This window comes from Alosa sapidissima, chromosome 5, assembly GCF_018492685.1.
Source record: "Alosa sapidissima isolate fAloSap1 chromosome 5, fAloSap1.pri, whole genome shotgun sequence".
Lineage (NCBI taxonomy): Eukaryota > Metazoa > Chordata > Actinopteri > Clupeiformes > Clupeidae > Alosa > Alosa sapidissima.
The window spans coordinates 33,029,551-33,050,492 of record NC_055961.1 but is presented as its reverse complement, the minus strand read 5'-3'; the positions used below and the strand labels follow the sequence as shown (position 1 = coordinate 33,050,492).

Below are 20,942 nucleotides of genomic sequence, written 5' to 3'. Positions count from 1 at the left end.
GTTACTTCGCCATTATTACTTAGGCCAATTGTGAAACGCACATGCCTTAATGGTTAGACCAATATTAATGTGAAATCAAATTCTGATTGATGTTGTTCAGTCTACATTCCTAAACATTTCAGCCGCTGCAGAGCCAGTCTACGGACGGAGATCTGAGTTTTTTTCCCAGGGTCCTTTGCGTCATCAGCTACGATAGCAGAACAACAATGGCGGATGCTTCGGTAGGATTATATGGAGGAATCGTACTGAAATGTGTTATTATTCGATGTATTGTGATTTATTCGACTCGTGGCCTTGCTTTAATATCCATAACTGTGTTATGTGTTCACAGGTGGATGTCGTCGAGGGCTGTCGGCTTCCTGTCCTCCGAAAAAATCAGGAAAACGAAGACGAGTGGCGTGAGTTCATCAGCTAGCCGGGTGCTAAATGTTAGCTGAATAGTAAAACAACTGTCATGGCTGACTAGCTACCATGGGTCAGCCTCTCTTATATAAGCGAATGGGACTGCTGTTGTCAGATAGTAAACAAAGCTTCGGCAGCTTGAAACGTGTAGTGAAACATAGTTACTAACACTTTGGTTTGTATTGCAGCAAACATAGCAAAATGTCAGTTGTCTAGTTAGTTGTTATAAGTGAATGCTTGGTAATTCAACGATAGTTCTTAGTTATTATTAATGTGAACATGAGAGAGAAGTTTATGTATTTCACATGTCAACGGCGGTGCACTAGTTGATGGAACGTTCTGAACTGACCACAATTTCAGGATTTTAACACTTTCCTTTTGCAGCTTTGGCTGAAATTCTCAGTGTCAAAGATATCCCTGGGAAAAAGCTCTACTACGTCCACTACATCGACTGTAAGTATATTCTTGTTCTTGATTTTCACTGATATATTGTTGTTATAGCCTACTAAAATCTCATGCCATACCTTGACGTTTCTTGTCATATTAGTCAACAAGCGTCTGGATGAATGGGTCACACCAGAGCGACTGGATTTGAAGAAGCTTCAATTCCCTAAGAAGGAGGCTAAGACCCCTACTAAGAATGGTCTGTCTGGATCTCGGCCAAGTTCCCCGGAGAGAGAAGTGGTAAGACCAGTCAGACCTGGACCCCATCCTCCAGCTACAGTCCCAACTGTAACTCCAGCTCCTCCTCACCAAACTACACAGACTCAACCACAGGTTTGGCAATATATTACCCCTCCACCCCCATAGTGTTTAATCAGGTGATCAGTGCTACATTAAAACCTCTTCCAATCAAGTATGACCTGATTATGATGTGTTCTGACAAGAGGGATCTGCATTTAAGTTGCCCAGTCCATTATAATGTCACAGGATTGGCTCACTTTTACAGAAGAATGGGAAATGCTGCAGAGGTCTTGATTCTCTGAATAAATTGATGTATAATTGATGTGATTACACCCATTTCTGAAATAATATAATGGTATTGCCTCTGAAATGAGAGCATATGGCCACAGATTTTATTCCCTTTATTCATTGTTTGAGAGTGTTATTTCTAGTACAGAATAACCATACAGAGAGATACTCAAATTATCCCTGTGGTGATCTGTCGGACTCAGAAGTGATCGGGCAGGTGGTGCATTGATTGAGTTCTAGTACATCTCATTCTGAATGTGTTGCCTCGGTGCTTGTGCAGGTGTAAAGTGAGACTGCCACCTAACCTCCCTTCCTCTCTTCCTTTGTGTCCAAATTCAGAGGAAGAGTCTAGAAATCAACGTTCCAACAACTACAGCTCCCTCCAGAGGCAAAACCCTCCCTACACCGGTACAACTTCCACCTTACCCATTATACACCATGAGAAAATCCAACTTCTGAACACCATTTTAAAATGCAAAGAATGGGTCCCATTTGGCCATTTTAGATGCCAGTTTTACTGCTGTAGCCCTCAGTCTTTCGCATACACAATTGGGAGGTCTACGCTTTTGTCTGCAGCTGTAGTCATTGATTACAAAAGGATTTTTTAAAAAGTGGTAAGATAAAGACATGATTGATGGCAGGGCACAAGTTGGGAGGGATCTTTTTTGTTATTGTCTAAAGATGAGAAATACTTTATGGCACATTTTTATATCTGTGGGTTGAATATCTGTGGGTGTAGGTTATTATAATTGCATGTACTTTATATGCTTGTCTGTCTTTACTTGTATTGCCTCCCAGTAGTGAATTAAGTATTGCTTTTATGTAATGCCACTTCAATCGAAAAAAAAACAAGAAAATATTTGGCAGATCACTGAACAAGGAACCATTTGAAGTTGCAATGACCCTCATGTATTTGGAAAAAGCAGAGAGCATGTTTTCAGATGGATGTCTATATGTTTACCCTCATCTGTTGAACAGAAGAGAAAAGCAGAGCCAGTCTCCTTGACGTCACAGCCGTCCCCAGCAACAACGCCAAGTGCCACAGAGTCCCCCCAGACCTACCCACCCGTGAGGGAAGCCTTCACTCCCAAATCAACTAACCGGGAAGAGCACGAACCGCTCGCAACAGTACCGTGTCTAGCAGTTGGTTTATTATTTATTTCCCTTAGTTGTGTTTGCATGTAACTTTCTTACTCTGAATTACTCGAGTTTTGTTGACTTGTAATCTTACCATTGAATATGTTTTGCCTTTCAAGAATGGAACCACGCGTCGCCTCATCCCTTCTCAGCCAGGGAGGAAGAGGAAAGCCAACTGTGGGGGCACTGATGAGGTAGCGCTTCTTACTTAGTTTATTTCCTCATACCTCCCTCTGTTTCATTAATATTTTTAATTTATGGTGTTTTAGTGCGTTGAATCCATTTGTCCAGTTTTACAGTAGATGCTATGTTTCATTGCTTGAAGGTTTTTTTTTATGAGGTCGTTTTCATTATACTCCATTTATTGCTATAACAGTCATGTAAAACTTCTTCATATGGACACGTCTGGAGCATTTTTCCTGAAAGTGTTTGCCTTGGCCAGTTTAGTGTCAGACAGTGGCATAGTGATTATGCAGGCTGCCTGTGTTAGGCTGAATTTAAACAGCATACATGTGATCAAAAGCTGAAAGTTCCTAAAATTCATTGATATAGCCATGAGGATTAAAATACCTGTGCTTTTTTGTATTCTAAGCCATTTAGGAAATGTATGTTGGCAGACCATAATTACCTACTTCAATACACACCTAAACCACACTTTAAACACATGCAGTAATTACATAATAACAACTAATTAATTCGCCTGCAGGGAAATTATCCTTTTTATGAAAGTAATATCTTCCTCCCCCTTCAAAGCATGTCCAAAAGCCTGCAATTCCTGTGTTTCTCTGCTAGATTATAAAGGTTTTCCAGTATAACAGCCCTCGATGCCCCAGTGTCTTTCTGCCATCAGGAGAGGTCCGTCTGATTTCTTTGTCAATGCCTGTTTACTGTGTGTTTGTTAGGGCCCAGGCTCTGGTTTATATTAAGGAGTCAGTCCACGCAGTAATACTCTATGGGGGGCATATCCCCTTACCCTGGGAACAAACCAGGGCCTTGATTGTTAGAGGTGTTGGTACTTGATGCGTATGATGTTATTGCCCAACACTTGTAAGAAATAATATTTGGTTCAGAATTAGGGCATCAAAATAATAACAATAAGAAAGCTAGAGTTTTAAATGAAAATAAGTTTTAGTTGTATAAAATTCATTTTTTTTTCTTTTTAAAAAGATATTAATCCTTGCTCCCGTCCTTGCATTGCCTCTCCAACCAATGGTAATACTTTAGGATTCCCAAGACAGCACGGACGGGATCCCTTCGGCGCCACGCATGACGGGCAGCTTGGTGTCGGACCGCAGCCACGACGACATCGTCACGCGTATGAAGAACATCGACTGCATCGAGCTGGGCCGGCACCGACTCAAACCCTGGTACTTCTCGCCCTACCCGCAGGAGCTCACCGCCCTCCCTATCCTCTACCTCTGCGAGTTCTGCCTCAAGTACCTCAAGAGCCTTAAGTGTCTCCAGAGACACCTGGTGAGTGCCGTGCCGCCTTTCGGCCTTTGTCAGGTCAACAACCAAGTGAAAGAGGTATTTTAACTGTAACAGTATCAGCAAAAAAACTCCATCTAATATGAATGACAACATCTGCACATATTTCCTTATCGTTGGTCAGTGCGGACACTCGTATCGTTTTAGTTAGTTATCGTCCCTGGAATGAACTGCTCTTTATTCCCTCTACTTACTAGCTTACTTTATTAGACGCTCTCTCGGATGTTATAAGCAGCAGTAGTGGTGCTTTGTGTTTGGTTTACTGTAGTCTTTTTGCAGTTTGTCTGTTTTTTTTTTCCAGACAAAGTGCAACCTTCGCCACCCTCCAGGAAATGAGATTTACCGTAAAGGGACCATCTCCTTTTTTGAAATTGATGGCAGGAAAAACAAGGTGAGCTAGAACATATTGAATCGGGGCATTGTCCCCATCGGGGCATTGTGTGTGTGTGTGTGTTTGGGGGGGGGGTTGCTATGTCTAGTTACTATGAGTCATCTGTCATTGTGTAATTTTACAGACATACTCCCAGAACCTGTGTTTGCTTGCCAAGTGCTTCCTGGACCACAAAACCCTCTACTACGACACAGACCCATTCCTGTTCTATGTAATGACTGAGTATGACTCCAAAGGCTTCCACATAGTGGGATATTTTTCTAAGGTACAGTACAGACGTTTCACCTTTTTCTGCTAAAATAGAATGTAAGACTGTAGCCCTAATGCAGATTTTTCACTTGGGCCACTGGGTTGGATATTACCATTATGTCTACTCTAGATTCCTTCACCTGGGTCTGTCCTTTACCTTTTCTAGGAGAAAGAGTCAACAGAAGATTACAATGTGGCATGTATTCTGACATTACCACCATACCAGAGAAGAGGCTATGGGAAGTTGCTCATAGAGTTCAGTAAGTCCACACATGCCTTCAAGAACCCCACACCTTACACTGAAATTCTACAACACACAAGACCGTAGTCTAAAAAAACAGAGCAGTATAGATTATTATGTTTTTGCTGTTAGAAAACTATGCATTTATCAAACACTTTTGTTGACTAAAGGGCCATTCACACCAAGAATGATAAGTATAACGATAACAGGAAAAAAGTATTGCTCTAGGTAATATGAATGGCAGGGTCCACATATAAACTTTACAATAGCGACATGAACAACAATATTGTTGGGGATCACTTTCAGAGTGATTTTGAGAACGATAAAAAGCTGACCGCCTATCAGAATCAATCAAATTTTAGAAATCACATTCATCAACACGAGGATACACTTTCTTTATCATTGGTCAGTGAGGATGTTGTTATAGTTACAATCATCGTTATAGTTATCGTTCCTGGTTTTTATTTAATCTGTTATGTTGTACCGTGGTTACTTAGGTAGCGAAGTTCATCTTAACCCTTTCTTCTTCCCCACCTCAGGCTATGAGCTGTCGAAGGTGGAGGGGAAGACTGGCACCCCGGAAAAGCCGCTGTCTGACCTGGGCTTGCTGTCCTACCGCTCCTACTGGTCTCAAACCATTCTGGAAATACTCATGGACCTCAAGTCCGAAAACGGCGAGAGGCCACAGATCACCATCAAGTATGTGTTCAGCTTTGTCCGCTCATGATGCCCCCCTTTAATTGAGGCTTGTTAATACTCTCCGATGTGATTTTTACGGTGGTCTAGTCATTTTTCTGTTCATGTGTGAGATAATTTGTCCAATCTCTTTCAGTGAGATCAGTGAAATAACCAGCGTTAAGAAGGAGGATGTCATATCAACCCTTCAATACCTCAATCTCATCAATTACTACAAGGTAATCTATAGCTTTGTGGCGGCCTAGCCAGTGTGTGGATGAAACTGCTGTTCTCAGAAGTTATTTTTGTGAAATTTATGGTCAGTATGCAGAGCATTACCTATTTCTTATGCCAGTGATTTGGGCTAAAGTGAATACCCTCATCTTACAAGTAAAGAAAGAAATATGTGTCTCCTTCGCCTATCACAGAAGAGCATCATGTGTTGTAATGTAATATGATGCCCAGTAGGGGTCTCCTTTAGCCAAGGCGTTTGTAGCAGAAGGGCTGCCAGTCATCCAAATGTCCTGCTAAAACATCCGATTATATAGTCATATTGTATATATATATGACTTCAAACTACTATTATGTAGTATTATAGTGTTGTATAGTCATATTAAGTAGCCTGTTTCACCTAAAGCCTGTTTAAATTATTATATAGTCATGACTCATGATGAATGTGTTTTGTGTGCCATGGTGTGTGAGTGTGATACACAAGCCTAGTCTCCTAGTTAGTCTTACAAAGTGATGGGCAAATGAAGCTTTTGTGAGGCACTGAACCACTTCGAACAGTTGATTCGAAAATGGGTTCATTACTCGAAGCTTCAGTAACAGCGACCTCTCCCAGTGAAAAGCCAAGACTGCATCTAAATTATCCCGGCTAGATAGTGGACAGAAAGAAATAAATCTAGTGCACGCACCTAACCACCCCACCCCCACACATACGTAGTGCACATGAATAAGAATGGGATATCATTATTTATACAAATAAACATTGATCAGGAGCCATCAGAATAAAGTTTTCCCATGTCTCTCTTACATTGTAATAAAAATAAATCGATGCGAACAAACTATGCTTGTCACAGTAGAGGCTACGAACCAAACGCAATGTTGTGCATTAGCCTAAAGTGTTAAAAGCCTAAAGTGTGAAAATGCTTTGAGCTCGCTACAATTCAGACTAGAAACGAGGCCGTGCCAGTTGCAGTGGCAGCACGATCGGTTCGCGAGGCGGTGGCGCTGCGAACCACTCAGGTGATTCATTCAGAGAATCAAGCAGTTTCTGCTTCGCACGTCATATGTCAAGTGATTTTTCCATACCAAAGCAACCTTCGGAGCAGTGGTTCAAATGGAATTGTAGTTACTGGTTTGAAGACGTATCAAAGCTTCAGTGTCAGACTGCCATTACTAGTCTTACACACAAACCCCCCTCAGCATCTGAAAGGTTTTCTTTCTTCTGTCTCCTCTGTTCTGCTCAGGGTCAGTACATCCTGACTCTGTCTGAGGACATCGTGGAAGGACACGAGCGAGCCATGCAGAAGCGTCACCTGCGCATCGACCCCAAATGCCTGCATTTCACCCCCAAAGACTGGAGCAAGAGAGGGAAGTGGTGATTCACGCCACAGGCACAAAAACACCACATCATCCAAAATGCATTTACCTTCACGCACATTAGTCCTCCACAACCCTTGTGGGATTGTCATTTGTACAAAAAAATCACATATCCAGCAGACCGTGACTAAAGCATCCGTTTAGTGTTCAGATGTATTCGTACATTTAAAATTGTTTCTTTGTACAGGATTTTTTGAATAACTTTGTGCTGAACAAAACTGGCCGTTTCTCCTTTTAAAAAGCCATGATATACTGTTACAAGAATGTAAATTTGGGTACTTGTACAGATGTTTGTCTTTTTTATCTGAATGTAAACTATGGTAATACTCTGGCACAATGGCTGTGCCCATTTTAAATTAGACAATTTTCTGTAAAACTGTGTATTAATCTTTATAGTTGTAAATGTGAACTAGGAACCGAATCATGTTTTCACCCTAATAAATGTATAGTCATTGAAATGTCATTGACGAGGTGTTTTTTTTATTTTTTTTATCCAAATAATTAAGTCTGGTTGTTGTTAATATGTTTAAGAGCATATGCATAAAAAATACATTTAAAATACAGAATAATTCAGTGGGTTTTATTGCCCTGGATGTTTGGAAATAAAAAGTGAAGAGTATTAAGTTGAGTCCAACTCAGTATCCTCTTCGCCAGCCTGAAAGGGAAAAAGAAAACATCACTTGCTGTGAACCACTACAAGTTTGTTGTTAAAGATGATGCTAAAGAGGGTGTAGCATTGTAGCTGCCCAGGGTGTAGCATTGTAGCTGCCCAGCTACTACAGCTGTTGGCTGCAGCAACTTAAGCTAGGTAACACAGATTTATTTATTCATTTTGTACTGACAGTACTCTGTGACCACAACAAACAGATCTATGTGAACAATTGCCAGAATATTCCTTTAAGTTCCACCAGCTTTTTTCAGCATGAGCTAATTGCTCTAATAATATCTTTCATTAATGTGTCACTTAGGGATGACTTTACCTCAAAAAAGTTGTCGATAAGCCTGTCTAGTACAGCAGCCTGGGACCAGAATGTTTGTTGGCTCTGGTCAATGGCAGCAAGACGTTGCAGGTAGGAGCAGATCAACTCAACCTCCCTGCAATCAACAATCACAATTACATTGAAACATCTTATAATCCACAACTTCAAGCAACATTTAATAATATAACAAAATTGAACAATAACATACAATTTAAATGACGGGCAAAGTCTGTCAACAAGCTCAATTTTCGCACCTGAGCTAGAGCTGTCATGTGATATGGGAGCACTGAGCTGAATCATCAATGTTTGCGCTTCAGGTCTTGTCCATGGTGTTAAATTAGCAAATAGATTTCACCTAGTTATGAAATTAGCATTAGTTAGACTTTAAGACTTCGTACTTTGCCCATCTTTGTCTGGAATAGAGCTAAACACCAGTATAATGCCTCTATCCCATAACCAGATGTACTGTAAATAGACACTGGTGGCATGTGGCAAGGTGCAAATTTAGCAAACAAAAATTTGTGAAAAATGTATGAATCTTGAGGTTGTCTCAAAATCTTTGGTAATCATTGCTTTTAAACTATTCTCGAATGTACACCATTGAATCAGCATTCACATGGATTGTGGTCAGCAGTAGTTTTAAAACATAAATGTTATCTTTTTCTCTGAACTAATTTTGTATTGCACTACTTGCTCGCTGGTTGTTAATGAGAAGTTAGATGACCATAATGAACTGTTTGTCCTTTTCTACTAATCTACACTGTTTTATAAGTAAGTATAAGTATATATACTCTTTTGATCCCCTGAGGGAAATTTGGTCTCTGCATTTATCCCAATCCATGAATTAGTGAAACACACTCGGCACACAGTGAGGTGAAGCACACACTAATCTCGGCGCAGTGAGCTACCTGCTACAACAGCGGCGCACGGGGAGCAAACCGGCAACCCTTACAAGTTACAAGTCTGAAGCGCTAACCAGTAGGCCACGACTGCCCCCTAAGAAGGTTTTGCAGTAAGTCAACAGCATCTGCTATCTTAACCTAACTTGTATTTGGCCTACCTCTGGCAGTATTTTTTTTCATTGTAGGTCAGTTTCAGGGCCTCTTGGTAGAATTCCTCATCCGTCTCTGTTGTGACGGGCTTGGCATCTGAAGAATCAGGAAATAGGAAACATTTCTGTTTCAGACATCTGATTTTCAATCTGTTTCAGTGAACATGTATTGTGCTACAGTTAATATACATACAGTATATTGTTTACCTATTTTTCTGATTGACTCCAATTCATCCTCAAAAATGTCCTGAAACTGAAAATGGATATATGCCTTATCTTGATTTCTCCTCAGTAACAGCATGTGGCGTTTAAGTAGAATATGTATAGTTAGAATACCTTCTGATACTTGGACAGCATTCTCTTTTTAATTGTGAGCTGGAAATTGTCTACTAACACAGCCATGACCAGACTAAAAAGAGGAGGGTGCATGAATAATTTAACTGTACTATACACTGTATAAAACCTACAGTAAAACAAAGGGCACCATGCATAAACTGTAGCATAGCCAATTAAAAGAAAAACCAAGACATAGGCTGCCTACATCTATGTAAAGATTTAAGTTTGAGCACTGGTGACCACTTACTTAAGAAAAGTAAAGTACTCCACAACAATATAGAGGATGAGGAAGATGATGATGTGTGGAGCACCTTATTTCCCAGAAAGATACAGATACAAAAAACGATGTCAATACAGAGAGAATCACTGGTTCAGATCAATCCCACAAAGATGCAGCCCAATCCCACTGAAGCCCCCAATCCCTACCATGGTCCCGACTGATTGAGTAGGTTAAAGACCAGTCATCCAACGTCAGCAGCTGGAAAAGAGTGAAAATAGTACGGAACATGGTCCCAAAATGTCCAGGATCGGACTGGCTGAACATCTCACGGAAGATGACGGCAAACATGAGGAGGAAGGTGAACATGAGGATGATGATGGCCCCCATGGACTGGATAGACTTAAGGCACGTGGACACAATGGACTGCAGGTTTTGAAGGTGGCTGGAGGTAAGGGCATCGAAAGGCATTGTTCAAAAAGTTGGCACACACTCTTAACAAAATAACTGAAATATCGTGGGTGGTAGAACCACTTACCGGACGGACCGCAAGACACGGAATGCTCGTATGACACGGATACCTTTGAACATTTTCAGGAGCTGGAACACCGAAGACGCTTTACTAGAGTAATTTCCCAAATGCGCCAAAGGCATCATGAAATCAGTCAGGCTAATAACAATAATCAAGAAGTCTGTGTGCATGTGGGGGGAGGGGGTTGACAATAAAAAAAAAAAAGCATAAGCACCAAAGAAATACTCTCTGAATATACATAAACATTCAGTACCATTACTATTGGTAAAGCAACCCACCAGCGGTATTCCATGAGTTCTTGAAGTAGATAAATCTCCAGACAATAAACTTAAGTACAAACTCCATCAAGTAGATTGCAATGAATGTTGCGTCAATTGCTGTCAAAAACCATCCTGTGACAGAGGAGGATGAAAGGGTGGAGAAAAGCTTTTGCATATCTTCTGACAATTACCATATTTATCTTCCTTTTCATATCAATTCTTCTTTAACAAGAAACCTTCTCTTTGGTGTTTGTTTATACTTCTATTCAATTCAACTTCATTTATAGCACTGTAACATAAGAATAATTCTCAAGGCGCTTCACAGAGGCCAGCTTGAACATGAACTTTGACCTCCCTAGCAGTAAGGTGACATGACATGTCTCATTGGAGTTGGAATTGAGTGAAAGTGAATGTCTGCTTTTTACCTCCTCTCACGGTGACCATATCCACTGTCTGTGCCACCAGAGTGGCAGCATTGAGCATCACCACAAACAGGATGAATTGGTCAAAGAAAGTATCCTCTACGAAAGTGTACATGATCTTGTTGAGCCGACCAACCCAAGAGAGCAGCATACCATTTGCTCTCTCCCACCAGAATGGCGAGTACCTCAGCTCTTGAATTTTCCTCTCCTCAGCTGCAGAGAAAGCATATAGGGAGGCACAAGGGATTGTTGTTGACCAACAATAGTCCTAGTTTACACACTTCATAGTTCTGATTACATCAACTGTGTTTATAAGCAAAAATAGGCTACCCATATTCAAGAGCTTCTGTAGCTGTTCTTGAGTGATTTCACCGCATGTTGAAAACACTCTCTTTTTCGATGTTTGATTTTTCTTTCGTTTGTGCACTTGCGGTCCCAAAAAGAAAACAGGTTACTATTAGTCATGTCATGGACATACAGTCATTATAGTCAAGCCATAGCTACCATAACGTACAATCTAATCATTGAGATCAAATATAAAATATTTATTGCAGTTGACTTGCACAAAGCGTTTCTATAACAGTGAGTCACACTTTCTTTTGGTCAGTCACATACCTGCACTGGCCACCATCTGCCGATAGGCCCTTGATGCTGGTCTCTTCTCCATCTCTCTCACTCTCAGCAAGCACAACTGAGAGTAAACACAACATCCAAATGTAGATTTTTTGGTCTAGATAATACTATTTTATGAAATCTGGACATAGCTGTCTGAACAGCTGTCTGAACAAAAGCTAGTCAAAACAGCCTTATCAGTTATTTAGTGCCATGTTGCAAAGACCATTCTCCTCACTGACATTTTGAACAGCTGTTAGCAGTGATATAGCTTTAAAATAATTAGACTATATTTACCTCTATCCAGTGGTAGAAAAACAACAATCTGTTTAAAAGAATTGCATTTACCTATATCCAGTGGTAAAAAAAAAAAAAACAGCAATTAAACAACACTGAAGTTAGATGGTCATACAACCATACATGCCTGCAGCCATGTTGATAAACACATGATAAACATTAGGGACTCACAGACTTAGAACACCGTACCTAATTGTTCTAAATCACTATTACATCACAAAACTGCTCCTTTTCAAGTCCAGTGTCTGATATGACTGGCGTTTAGTTGCCTGTTTCTCATGACATGTTCAAACTAGGCTAATAATCTCAGTCTCATTACCTATTTTTATGCTTATTTACCCTACAGTTATGATGTGAAAGATCATTGTACAATTCGTTTTTATATTACGTAGCCTAATAAGTAATAAGTAATTATTTTTATACTAATATTTTACTTCACTGTGCTGTCATTTACATAGGCTAGTTAAATAGCAGCCTAGCCTATGGTTAAAAGTCAGCCTTTCACTCTTGAAGAAACGAAATGTGACTTTTTATGTCAAGACACGCCTTCCTTGAGCCTGTGTCTTTCTTTTTTTCTTTCTTTCTTTCTCTCTTTCTTTCGTTCTTTCTTTATTTTTAATGAACAAGCGGTGGCCATGATGAACGACCTTTTCATCTGAGAAATGAATATTGAAATATAACACATGTAGGCCTAGGACTATTTTGTGCCAGTGTTAGGCCTACTCCGGTCTTTTCGTGCTAACTTATTCATTTATTTATTTGGAGTGAAGAACTACATGAATAGACAACAAACTGACCTGGTATAATAATGATTGAAGAAAAATGTAACTTTTCACTCGGGTATTTGTAATGATAGGCAATCTCATCTCAGACCTGCACGTTGATGGACAGAAGTCCCTGTCAGTCAATAAAAGCAACAAATGGATGATTAGGCTATGAGTTGTCTAACAACACACATCCGATTAGTCCTGCAGTCAGCTAAGCACATGAACATATCTTCGAATGAATAAATGTCGGTGTAGGTCTACCAATGCCTCTCTGAAAGTGTCTAAATGTAGCCTATTGAAAACTGTTCTGTTGTTTGTAAATGTCCATTTTGTAATCCTCGAATAAAAACCGAAATGATTTGAACTGGGAAATAAGCACAGAAGTGATTGAGACTTGAAGTGATTTTATTAAATACAGATAGAAAAATACGATTAGAAACGTTGTTGCTCTTTCTTTTTGGATTCACACAAAAACGCGACTAGTTGATTCACAACACACTTCTTCACAATGTAAATGGACATAAATCATACAAAAAAAGTCAATACAGTTACTTAAATAAATAATATTATAAATAACGGATAAATAAATTACGAATAAATAAATAAATATATTTTGAACACAGACACAAACGTTTACATACTGGGTTAGGATACATGCAATTTTGGGATATCGCCTGACATTATATTTACATTTTTAACTTAAAAAAATGAATTATAAAATATAAAAATCTTATCACAGGACTAATTTGGGATCAGTCCTTTTGGGCTCAAACAGTCCGTGATAGAAAGATCACCTGTCTCTTCTCCGTTGGGTGAAACTTGTTGATATGTCTTGTAAGACCAGGAGATGAAAAGAAATTGTCTCCACAAAACCTGCAATTGTACACACCGCCCTCGTGCACAGACGTCGGCTCGTTTGTTGGGTGCTGAACTGAACCGTCTGGCGTGTCTCTTTCTTTGCCCTGGCCGGTTGGACTTTGTGCTGTCACAGTGGCCTCTGGTGAAAGCTGGTTCTGCGGCAGGCCACTTGCTTTTCGGTTGTGGAGAGCCAGGTGTTTCCTCAGGTACGCCTGCCGTCTGAACTTCTTTGCGCACAAATGGCAGCTAAAGGTCATCTCATCATCTGAAGCCGAGTCCGAGTTATGGGGTGGCGGCGTGGCACTTTCTCGGTAATTCGTCCCGTGACTGGAAGCCGATGGTGAGGATTTGTTCTCTTCAGGCTGCGGGGAGACACGTCCCCCTTGTGCGCCCCTGGGTTTGTGCCAGCGCCTGTGCGAGGCAAGATTAGCGGGGCAGCTGAAAACTTTGTCGCACTCGTTGCAGCGGTACTCGACTCGCACAATGCGGGAACACTTGTGATGAGCCAAGCTAAGCGGGTCCGAGTAACTTTCTTTGCAGAGTTGACAAACGAACCCGCTCAACGGACTGCTGTTGGTGTTTGTGCTCTTTTTCGTGTCCTCATCTGGATCCTCCTTGATGCGCAAGCCCAGAACCGGCGACGTGGTGACCTCGTCCCGGCTGACAGGGCGCTTGTCTTGATTTGGAGAGCTGGTGGCCTTGCGCTTTTTGCCACCGGTCAGATTTTTCGCGCTGGTCGAGGCAGGTCTCTTCGCCGCGGCTCGTGCCTGTTCTTTACATATAGAGTCCAATTTGGATGTCATTTCGGGTAAAGAGGGTGTCGCTGGAGACCCATTTACAGCGAAGCTTCCCAGAATCGGTTCGGGGAAAATCTCAGTTAGGGATGGTGAGACCGTGCTGCACAGAGGCTCTGTGTCGGTGGGGTACTGATTATTGTACTCCGAGCTGTCTGGTCGAGTTGGGCTAAGGGATGGAGCATAGAATGACTCGGGCATCCCTCCGAAACAAACCCTGTTTGGTGTTCTTTGTGCGAAGCTGCACGCCTGCACATTATCCCTAAACAGATGGAAAGTCGAGATGCCAGTAACTGAGGGGAGACTTTGAGCTGGTTCGGAGTCGTCACGAATTCTGTATGAGACGGCACCTGTCCTTTTGGACCGTTTTACAAGAAAACCCTTTGGCATGGTGATGGTCGGGATTCCAACACGTTTGTTTTGTTTTCGCCTTAAGTTCAAATGTCGTGCTGCCCAAAAGAAAGATAGAGGAGTTGTGTCCCGAACACTCCGACGCGATTACAGACATTGACACCCTGTCGTTCGACTCGTCCTTTTAAAGCCCCGGAGCGTGCATTGTGCATCGGTTAGGACGCAGATGGCCCCAGTCCAGGCATCAATAGTGGGGCCCGGCAACATGATCCACCCGGGGTCTCAGATGAGTGGAGTGGCAGATGTCACACCCCACCCTCTCCCCCGCCTTCCTCTTTTTACCATACCACTCCTCGACCACTTGCCCCGTCCTTGACGGTCCCTCGCCATTATGCAGATTACACCATGCCACACTCCAGCCTTATCCAGCCTTTATTCAGCCTTCTCCTGGGGGACTCCATTCAACACACACGTGCCGAATCCCCTCGTCCGTTCATCAAAACGGTGGAAAGAAAAGAGAGGGGAGAGAAGTGCTCCGTTTTAGGGGGGAGGGGGCCATGGTGAGTAAAGATAGTGTCAGCATTTAAGCAAAAAGTCATGAAAAAAGAATGTCCCCTGCCCCAACGCACCACCTCCACCTCCACACACACACACACACACACACACACACACACACACACACACACACACACACACACACACACCATTTATAATATTGGTTTAGATATTTGTGTTTATTTATAGTACTACCATGATATTTCATTCTTGTGATGTTAGCTCATCTGATCGGTTATGAGTATTATAGCTAACCCTCAAAATCCTCCAAACTCGCGCGCCCCCACCTCCTGACGTCTGACCCAAACAATGGCAACAGTCTGGCATGTCATTGTCATCAAAATTAACCATTTTCATCACACGTCCACAATCTGGCGCACTACTACATCACTACGCTCTTGTGAGAGCATTTCGATCGGCGCCACTGGTGCCGTTGTAGGTGATTGTAATGTGCATCGGAAAACTCTTTCATTGTATTGTACCTAAACAAACGAATCAAGTTATTCTTCTTTTTCCAATAAGGCCTGTGGTGACAATTAACTCATTATATCAAAGACTAGGTCTCTTTTTTTAAAACGTTAACTAAGGTTTGGCCTGTATCTTTACAACAAAATCTCACATCTCACCTTTGAACTTGTGGATAAGTAAAACAATTCTGCAGAGCTTTTTTCTCTGAGATGTGTTGGTTCATGGAGAAAAACTAAAATCTATTATTGAAAGATTCACTGAAAGGATCTCATAGGCTACTACATAAAACAGCTGTTGCCTACATTCATTTGCAGAATAGACCCAGTTTATGTTAGCCTACATTGACTGACTGGAACGTTTAAGACTATTTTGTTGATAGGCTACATTACTGAGATTTATTTCAACAACCGACTTGGCTGTTACTAAGCCTTTGAACTCCTTGATTTTGACCTTGTTTGTTGAAGATGCTCAAAAATATTTTACACTACCCGCAAATGACCTATACCACGCTCAACCACTTTGGCATTTGCTGTTTGTATTCAATAGCCAGTGTCTGCCTGGCGAAACAGATCTAACTAAGTAACCCATACATACAACCAGAAGCAAGTGTGTAACAAATGATGGCAACGGCGCTTTGATTTGACATTAAAACAGACGTTGCGCCTGAAAGCCATCAGGATACATTAAATGAATATACATGAGTCTGAATGTGACCACCTCCTCCGCTCTCCTTTGCATTCTGCCATTGAGACGACACACACAGACCCGGCCCTCTATCCCCCACGCAACCCGCAGCCGTTGTGCGTGTCCCCCAACCGGTCTGTTGTCTCCAGGGAAAGCTGATTGTTATTGGATTTTTTTTCTCCCTCTAGGGAAAAAGAGGACAAAAAGGAGGCTAAGAGCGCGAGGCGGATTGCAGTATGGAAGGGTGGGGGGTGTCCTTCCCCCATTCTTTTACTTTCCGCCTTTGTTGGAATTGGAAGTTTGAGCGTGTGCCTTTGGAGCCACAAGCCACGCGCCCGCCCTGACCCCTCTGACACTGCATTTGCATAAAGCTGGAAAATTGTATTCAGCCCATTCTTTAACGTGACCTGCCTGACATGCAACATTACCACCGTTTCAACAACAACAAAAAATATCCAGAAGGACTTTTGCGCATCCAATACTGGCCAAAATTTACATTATATGAATCGTTGTAAAAAATAATCCCAATAGCGCAAAACATCATGATCAGAACAGGCTATAGCCTTGTTGAAAGTATAGGCTAGCCTACTAAATGTCAGATATAGACTAAACCTGAACCCAGCATACCCAACACAATACCCATAGCAAGCTATCCATATTCACATTAACATCTGATGACTATAGGTGTCTTAATGCATTTCCCACTAAAATTCACCATTAATTCCAGTGAACAGAATGCGTATATATCTTGGCGTATATTTTTGTTAGTGTCCCTTGCCTGATGTCTGAATAATGACTCGAGATGGAAAATTAGGCTACAGCGATTAGTTCATGTAAAACTCTGCCAGGCACAACACAAACATATAGGCTACTACATTTGTTAATGTTTGGATAGGACAGGTGCAGTGACAGACGAAATCTGGACGCCTTTATTGTCTGCAACATATAATCCATGCATCTTTTAGAAAGAAAATAACACTGCCACTTTCCTTATAGTCTAGGGCTGTGTAGGCCCCAAAAAACATCTAAATGATGACAGGGATATGAATTGTCAAACGGTGAATAGTCTTTCAAAGCGAGTCATTTTTAATACTGAAATTGTAAGCCGTCCAATTGCCTTGGCTATGTTACACAATATTGGAGCGCAATTCTTTCTCAGTCTCTCCCTGTCGAATCCAGACAGAATAGCCTTATGATAATGTCGTCTAGGCTATAGGCTGCATCTTGTTGCTAAGGGGATTGACGCTGGCATGCCCGTGATTGGATGTCGGGGCTCGCCAGCCATGTGCGACCTGTGCTGTGTCTATTTGCATACAGCTGTACAGTACTTGCTGTGGACGTGAATGCGCCTCCTCTGCAACAAAAGAAGAAGCAAACTTACAGCCACCGCCACGATCCATTCCTTCAATCTCTTTTTTACAGCCGCATACAATCAGATTAAATGGGCCACGGTACGGGGAGGGGGTATTATAAAGCCGCAAATTGTGATCAATTAGGAGGAGGTGACAGCGATAACACGCAAGTTGCCTCGACCCCTGTTGAGGAATTCTTTCACCAGATTCCTTCAATATAAAGAAAACAAATAATGTGACAATGTCCCGAGAATCGTCTTTGTCGTAACTTATAATGTAAAAGTGTGTCTCAAAAAACAACAAACTCATTGGAGACCAACAGTTCCCTAGTCCTTCATTCCTTACCATTTTCTAGACATTTCCCAAAAGCATTCCCTCGTCAGCCCACTTTTTCAAACTTGCCTCTTACTAACAAACTTGCCTCTTACTGGGGTTACTGGTAGGCTGTATTTGGGTCCATTTTGCCTCTCATATTGATCTCTTTTTTTATCATAGTGGAATGAGTGGGATTGCTGAGGATAACTGGACATACAATACAAAACTTAAATGAAAAATTTCTGAAAGATCTTGTGGTCCCTCATGTGACACAGACTTGTAGTCTTCCATCTGAGGTGGACTTTACTACATCACTACTGTATAATTATTGTTTTATTGCCTCCATTTCAAATCAGCAGATGGGGAGCGAGTACAGAGTAGAATGTCACAGAGTAGAATACGGATGGCAAAGGAACCACAGCCGGGAAATGGCAAAGTCTAGTGTAGTTCCATGACAACTTGACAGGATCAACACCTCAACACCAGTGATCTGCTGGTATGTCTCATAAATAATAGACAACACAGCCATATTACATGAGCAAAAACGCCTGGGTCATAAAGAGGGTGATGTGCATACCCTGGCATGAGACAGTCTTATATATTGTGTAAGTTACACAAGGCAGGGTGTTAATTGTACATCACTTTTCTTTTTGAGTCTTTTTTAATCCCATGAAAGAGTGCACTGCTGAGTTTGTGCTATGGGCTACAGATTAACGGTCCGTGACTCATACCATATCATTTTTGTAAAGGTCAGCAAATTACTCCTTACACATCACTTTCACACAAACATGTTAGAATTATGTACTGTGCCTTTAATCCGGGAGAATGCGGAAAAGCCACAGGGTAAGTTTAGTGATCCTGACAAATATCTGTACATTTTGTGTCAAGCAGTGCTATTCAAGTGGCAACAAATGGTCAATGGGATAACATGTCATAGGACATGGAGTATTGTGCTCTATAGAATCCAGAGATATGACCTCAGGCAACAGAGAGGGGAAGCTGCTAAAAGCCTGTACCATCCTGATCCACTGCTGTGGAAACAGTCATCCCAAGACTGAGACAGGACCTCAAACCTGACAAGTGACCAATCTGATTTCTTTAAGAGTGGACCATGTAAGGCAATGGTCTTTTGGCATATTGATCATACAACAATTTGCCAGAGATATGCTTACAAACATCTATTTTCAGTAGTCTCTGTGATTAAACAACATTATTCATACCCCTGGCAAATATTGATTAAATGTTGATTTTTCTCTTGACCAATATGTTTGTTCGGACTGAAAATTACATTGCCACATGCCAAACGGTTGTAAGACAATGTAGGCCTAGTAGAAACATGGAATTAAAAAAAAGAAGCGTTTTCATCTTGATTATTATTATTAGGAATGATTATTTGCTATCACTCTGGCCTTGTGCTCACTTTGTTGAGTGATTGAGGTCTGGACTCTGGCTGGCCCACTCTAAAACCTTGATTTTGTTCTCTGTTAACCATTTCTTGCCTTGTTTGGCTGTATGTTTTGGATGATTGTATGGTTTAATGGTCCAATGCCACCTCTTGGGGCTGGTCTCTCGCCAGACTACCTGATCTTTTCCTCCAAAAATCTTAATGTAGCCCCTTGTTTTAGTGTCATCCTCTTTTAACAAGCATTGGTCATGTAAAATACCCAATCGATCGGAAAACAGCAACAAATGGAGGTTTCCTAAGCTCATTCTATAATCTCAACTGCCTGTCAATCATTATATGAAAGTATTATCAAGTGCTGCCACGAATCACCTAAGCATAGTAGCATCACATACTGTAGATGTTTGTGTCATTCTGGTGCATCAGTGCTCCCAATGGCCCAAGCCCCCACACAGGAGGGAGGTGAGGAATGCCGATGTCCTGGCAGAGCCCAGCTGAATTCAAATGAACTGTATGAGCTCAGCTGGGATGAGCTGCTTTTCTACAGGCTGTCATTAAGTCCCAAAGGCATGGGACATTGCTGGGTACCTGCTGCAGGGACCTGCCTCACAGTAGCCAATTGTATAGATGGGGAAGCACACAATGGCTCGGCACGGCTGGGGGCCCCTGCCTGCACCCATGGATGAATGACCCTCAGGGGTAGAGAAAGACCACAGGGGAACACTTTGAATTGACGATTCATGTCTTCAGAAAGCATTGTTGTGTGCATATGTGTATAGCCTACATAACATGGAATGCAAAGGGTTAGTCACGTTTGTATGCCTACAAGCAAGAATGTTAATCAGTTTTAGAAAGAACATGAGTTAGTTGCTTCATATCTAAACAGAGGCGGACAAAGTACACAGCTTCATTACTTGAGTAAAAGTACAGATACCCTTTGCTAAATATTATTCAAGTACAAGTAAAAGTACAACAGTCAGATGTCTACTTAAGTAAAAGTACTTGAGTATCAAGAGTACAAGAGTAGCCTACATTTTCAAAATATTGGCGCAAACTCAATCACCTTCAACTCAACACTTCAAAGACCAAGGAGATGGTGGTGGATTTCCGCAGGTCTTAGCCCGCTCTGCTACCAGTCTCCATTGATAGGGGCAATGTGGAGGTGGTAAGCACCTACAAGTATCTGGGTCTCCACCTGGACAATAAACTGGACTGGTCAGCCAACACTGATGCACTTCACAAGAAAGGACAGAGCAGGCTATACTTCCTGAGGAGGCTGCGGTCCTTCAATGTGTGCAGCAAGCTCCTCAGGATGTTCTACCAGTCTGTTGTGGCCAGCGCCCTCTTCTATGCAGTGGTATGCTGGGGAGGAAGCACAAAGAAGAAGGATGCTGGGCGACTTGACAGGCTGGTAAGGAAGGCTGGCTCTGTAGTGGGAGCTGAACTGGAGTGCATCACTTCAATATCTGACAAAAGGACCCTAAACAAACTGATCAACATCTTGGACAATGAATGTCATCCACTCTACA

The 20,942-nt window shown here is 41.7% G+C and overlaps 3 protein-coding genes across 5 annotated transcripts; 1 reads left to right on the top strand and 2 right to left on the bottom strand.

Moving 5' to 3' along the window:
• Positions 1–140: 140 nt before the first annotated feature.
• On the top strand, positions 141–7,623 carry kat5b (K(lysine) acetyltransferase 5b). Of its 2 annotated transcripts, none has more exons than XM_042093019.1 (15): positions 141–221; positions 332–398; positions 787–855; positions 950–1,179; positions 1,714–1,782; positions 2,353–2,502; positions 2,631–2,705; positions 3,304–3,366; positions 3,736–3,984; positions 4,301–4,390; positions 4,515–4,655; positions 4,806–4,899; positions 5,420–5,579; positions 5,713–5,794; positions 7,028–7,623. In XM_042093019.1, exons 1-15 carry the CDS (start codon positions 207–209, stop codon positions 7,160–7,162), a joined length of 1,689 nt encoding a protein of 562 aa, XP_041948953.1. In that variant the 5' UTR covers positions 141–206; the 3' UTR covers positions 7,163–7,623. The 2 variants fall into 2 exon arrangements, with proteins under 2 accessions (XP_041948953.1, XP_041948952.1); XM_042093018.1 differs by having other exon boundaries at positions 2,353–2,517.
• Positions 7,624–7,726: 103 nt separating this feature from the next.
• LOC121709551 (cation channel sperm-associated protein 1-like) lies at positions 7,727–12,055 on the bottom strand. 2 transcript variants are annotated; one of them, XM_042093021.1, is made up of 13 exons: positions 11,919–12,055; positions 11,574–11,649; positions 11,289–11,384; positions 10,962–11,171; positions 10,555–10,668; positions 10,283–10,436; positions 9,954–10,189; positions 9,775–9,838; positions 9,528–9,600; positions 9,399–9,444; positions 9,201–9,288; positions 8,141–8,255; positions 7,727–7,815 (listed from the first exon to the last, which is right to left on the bottom strand). In XM_042093021.1, exons 2-13 carry the CDS (start codon positions 11,623–11,625, stop codon positions 7,780–7,782), a joined length of 1,284 nt encoding a protein of 427 aa, XP_041948955.1. In that variant the 5' UTR covers positions 11,626–11,649; positions 11,919–12,055; the 3' UTR covers positions 7,727–7,779. The 2 variants fall into 2 exon arrangements, with proteins under 2 accessions (XP_041948955.1, XP_041948954.1); XM_042093020.1 differs by having other exon boundaries at positions 11,868–12,054.
• A 1,216-nt stretch (positions 12,056–13,271) lies between these two features.
• Positions 13,272–14,779, bottom strand: LOC121709452 (insulinoma-associated protein 1a-like). Its single transcript, XM_042092856.1, has one exon. It carries the CDS (start codon positions 14,674–14,676, stop codon positions 13,402–13,404), a length of 1,275 nt encoding a protein of 424 aa, XP_041948790.1. The 5' UTR covers positions 14,677–14,779; the 3' UTR covers positions 13,272–13,401.
• Positions 14,780–20,942: the final 6,163 nt, after the last annotated feature.

What these genes read in the sequence shown, in the direction of transcription:
- kat5b (XM_042093018.1), top strand. An exon ending in CAACAGTACCGTGTCTAGCA is followed by an intron (nt 2,518 to 2,630) that starts GTTGGTTTATTA and finishes TTGCCTTTCAAG; the next exon opens with AATGGAACCACGCGTCGCCT. An exon ending in TTGATGGCAGGAAAAACAAG is followed by an intron (nt 4,391 to 4,514) that starts GTGAGCTAGAAC and finishes GTAATTTTACAG; the next exon opens with ACATACTCCCAGAACCTGTG.
- LOC121709551 (XM_042093021.1), bottom strand. Translation starts at nt 11,625, where the DNA reads ATGGAGAAGAGACCAGCATCAAGGGCCTATCGGCAGATGGTGGCCAGT. An exon ending in ACAGAAGCTCTTGAATATGG is followed by an intron (nt 11,172 to 11,288) that starts GTAGCCTATTTT and finishes CTTTCTCTGCAG; the next exon opens with CTGAGGAGAGGAAAATTCAA. An exon ending in CGTGTCTTGCGGTCCGTCCG is followed by an intron (nt 10,190 to 10,282) that starts GTAAGTGGTTCT and finishes CCTTACCTCCAG; the next exon opens with CCACCTTCAAAACCTGCAGT.
- LOC121709452 (XM_042092856.1), bottom strand. Translation starts at nt 14,676, where the DNA reads ATGCCAAAGGGTTTTCTTGTAAAACGGTCCAAAAGGACAGGTGCCGTC.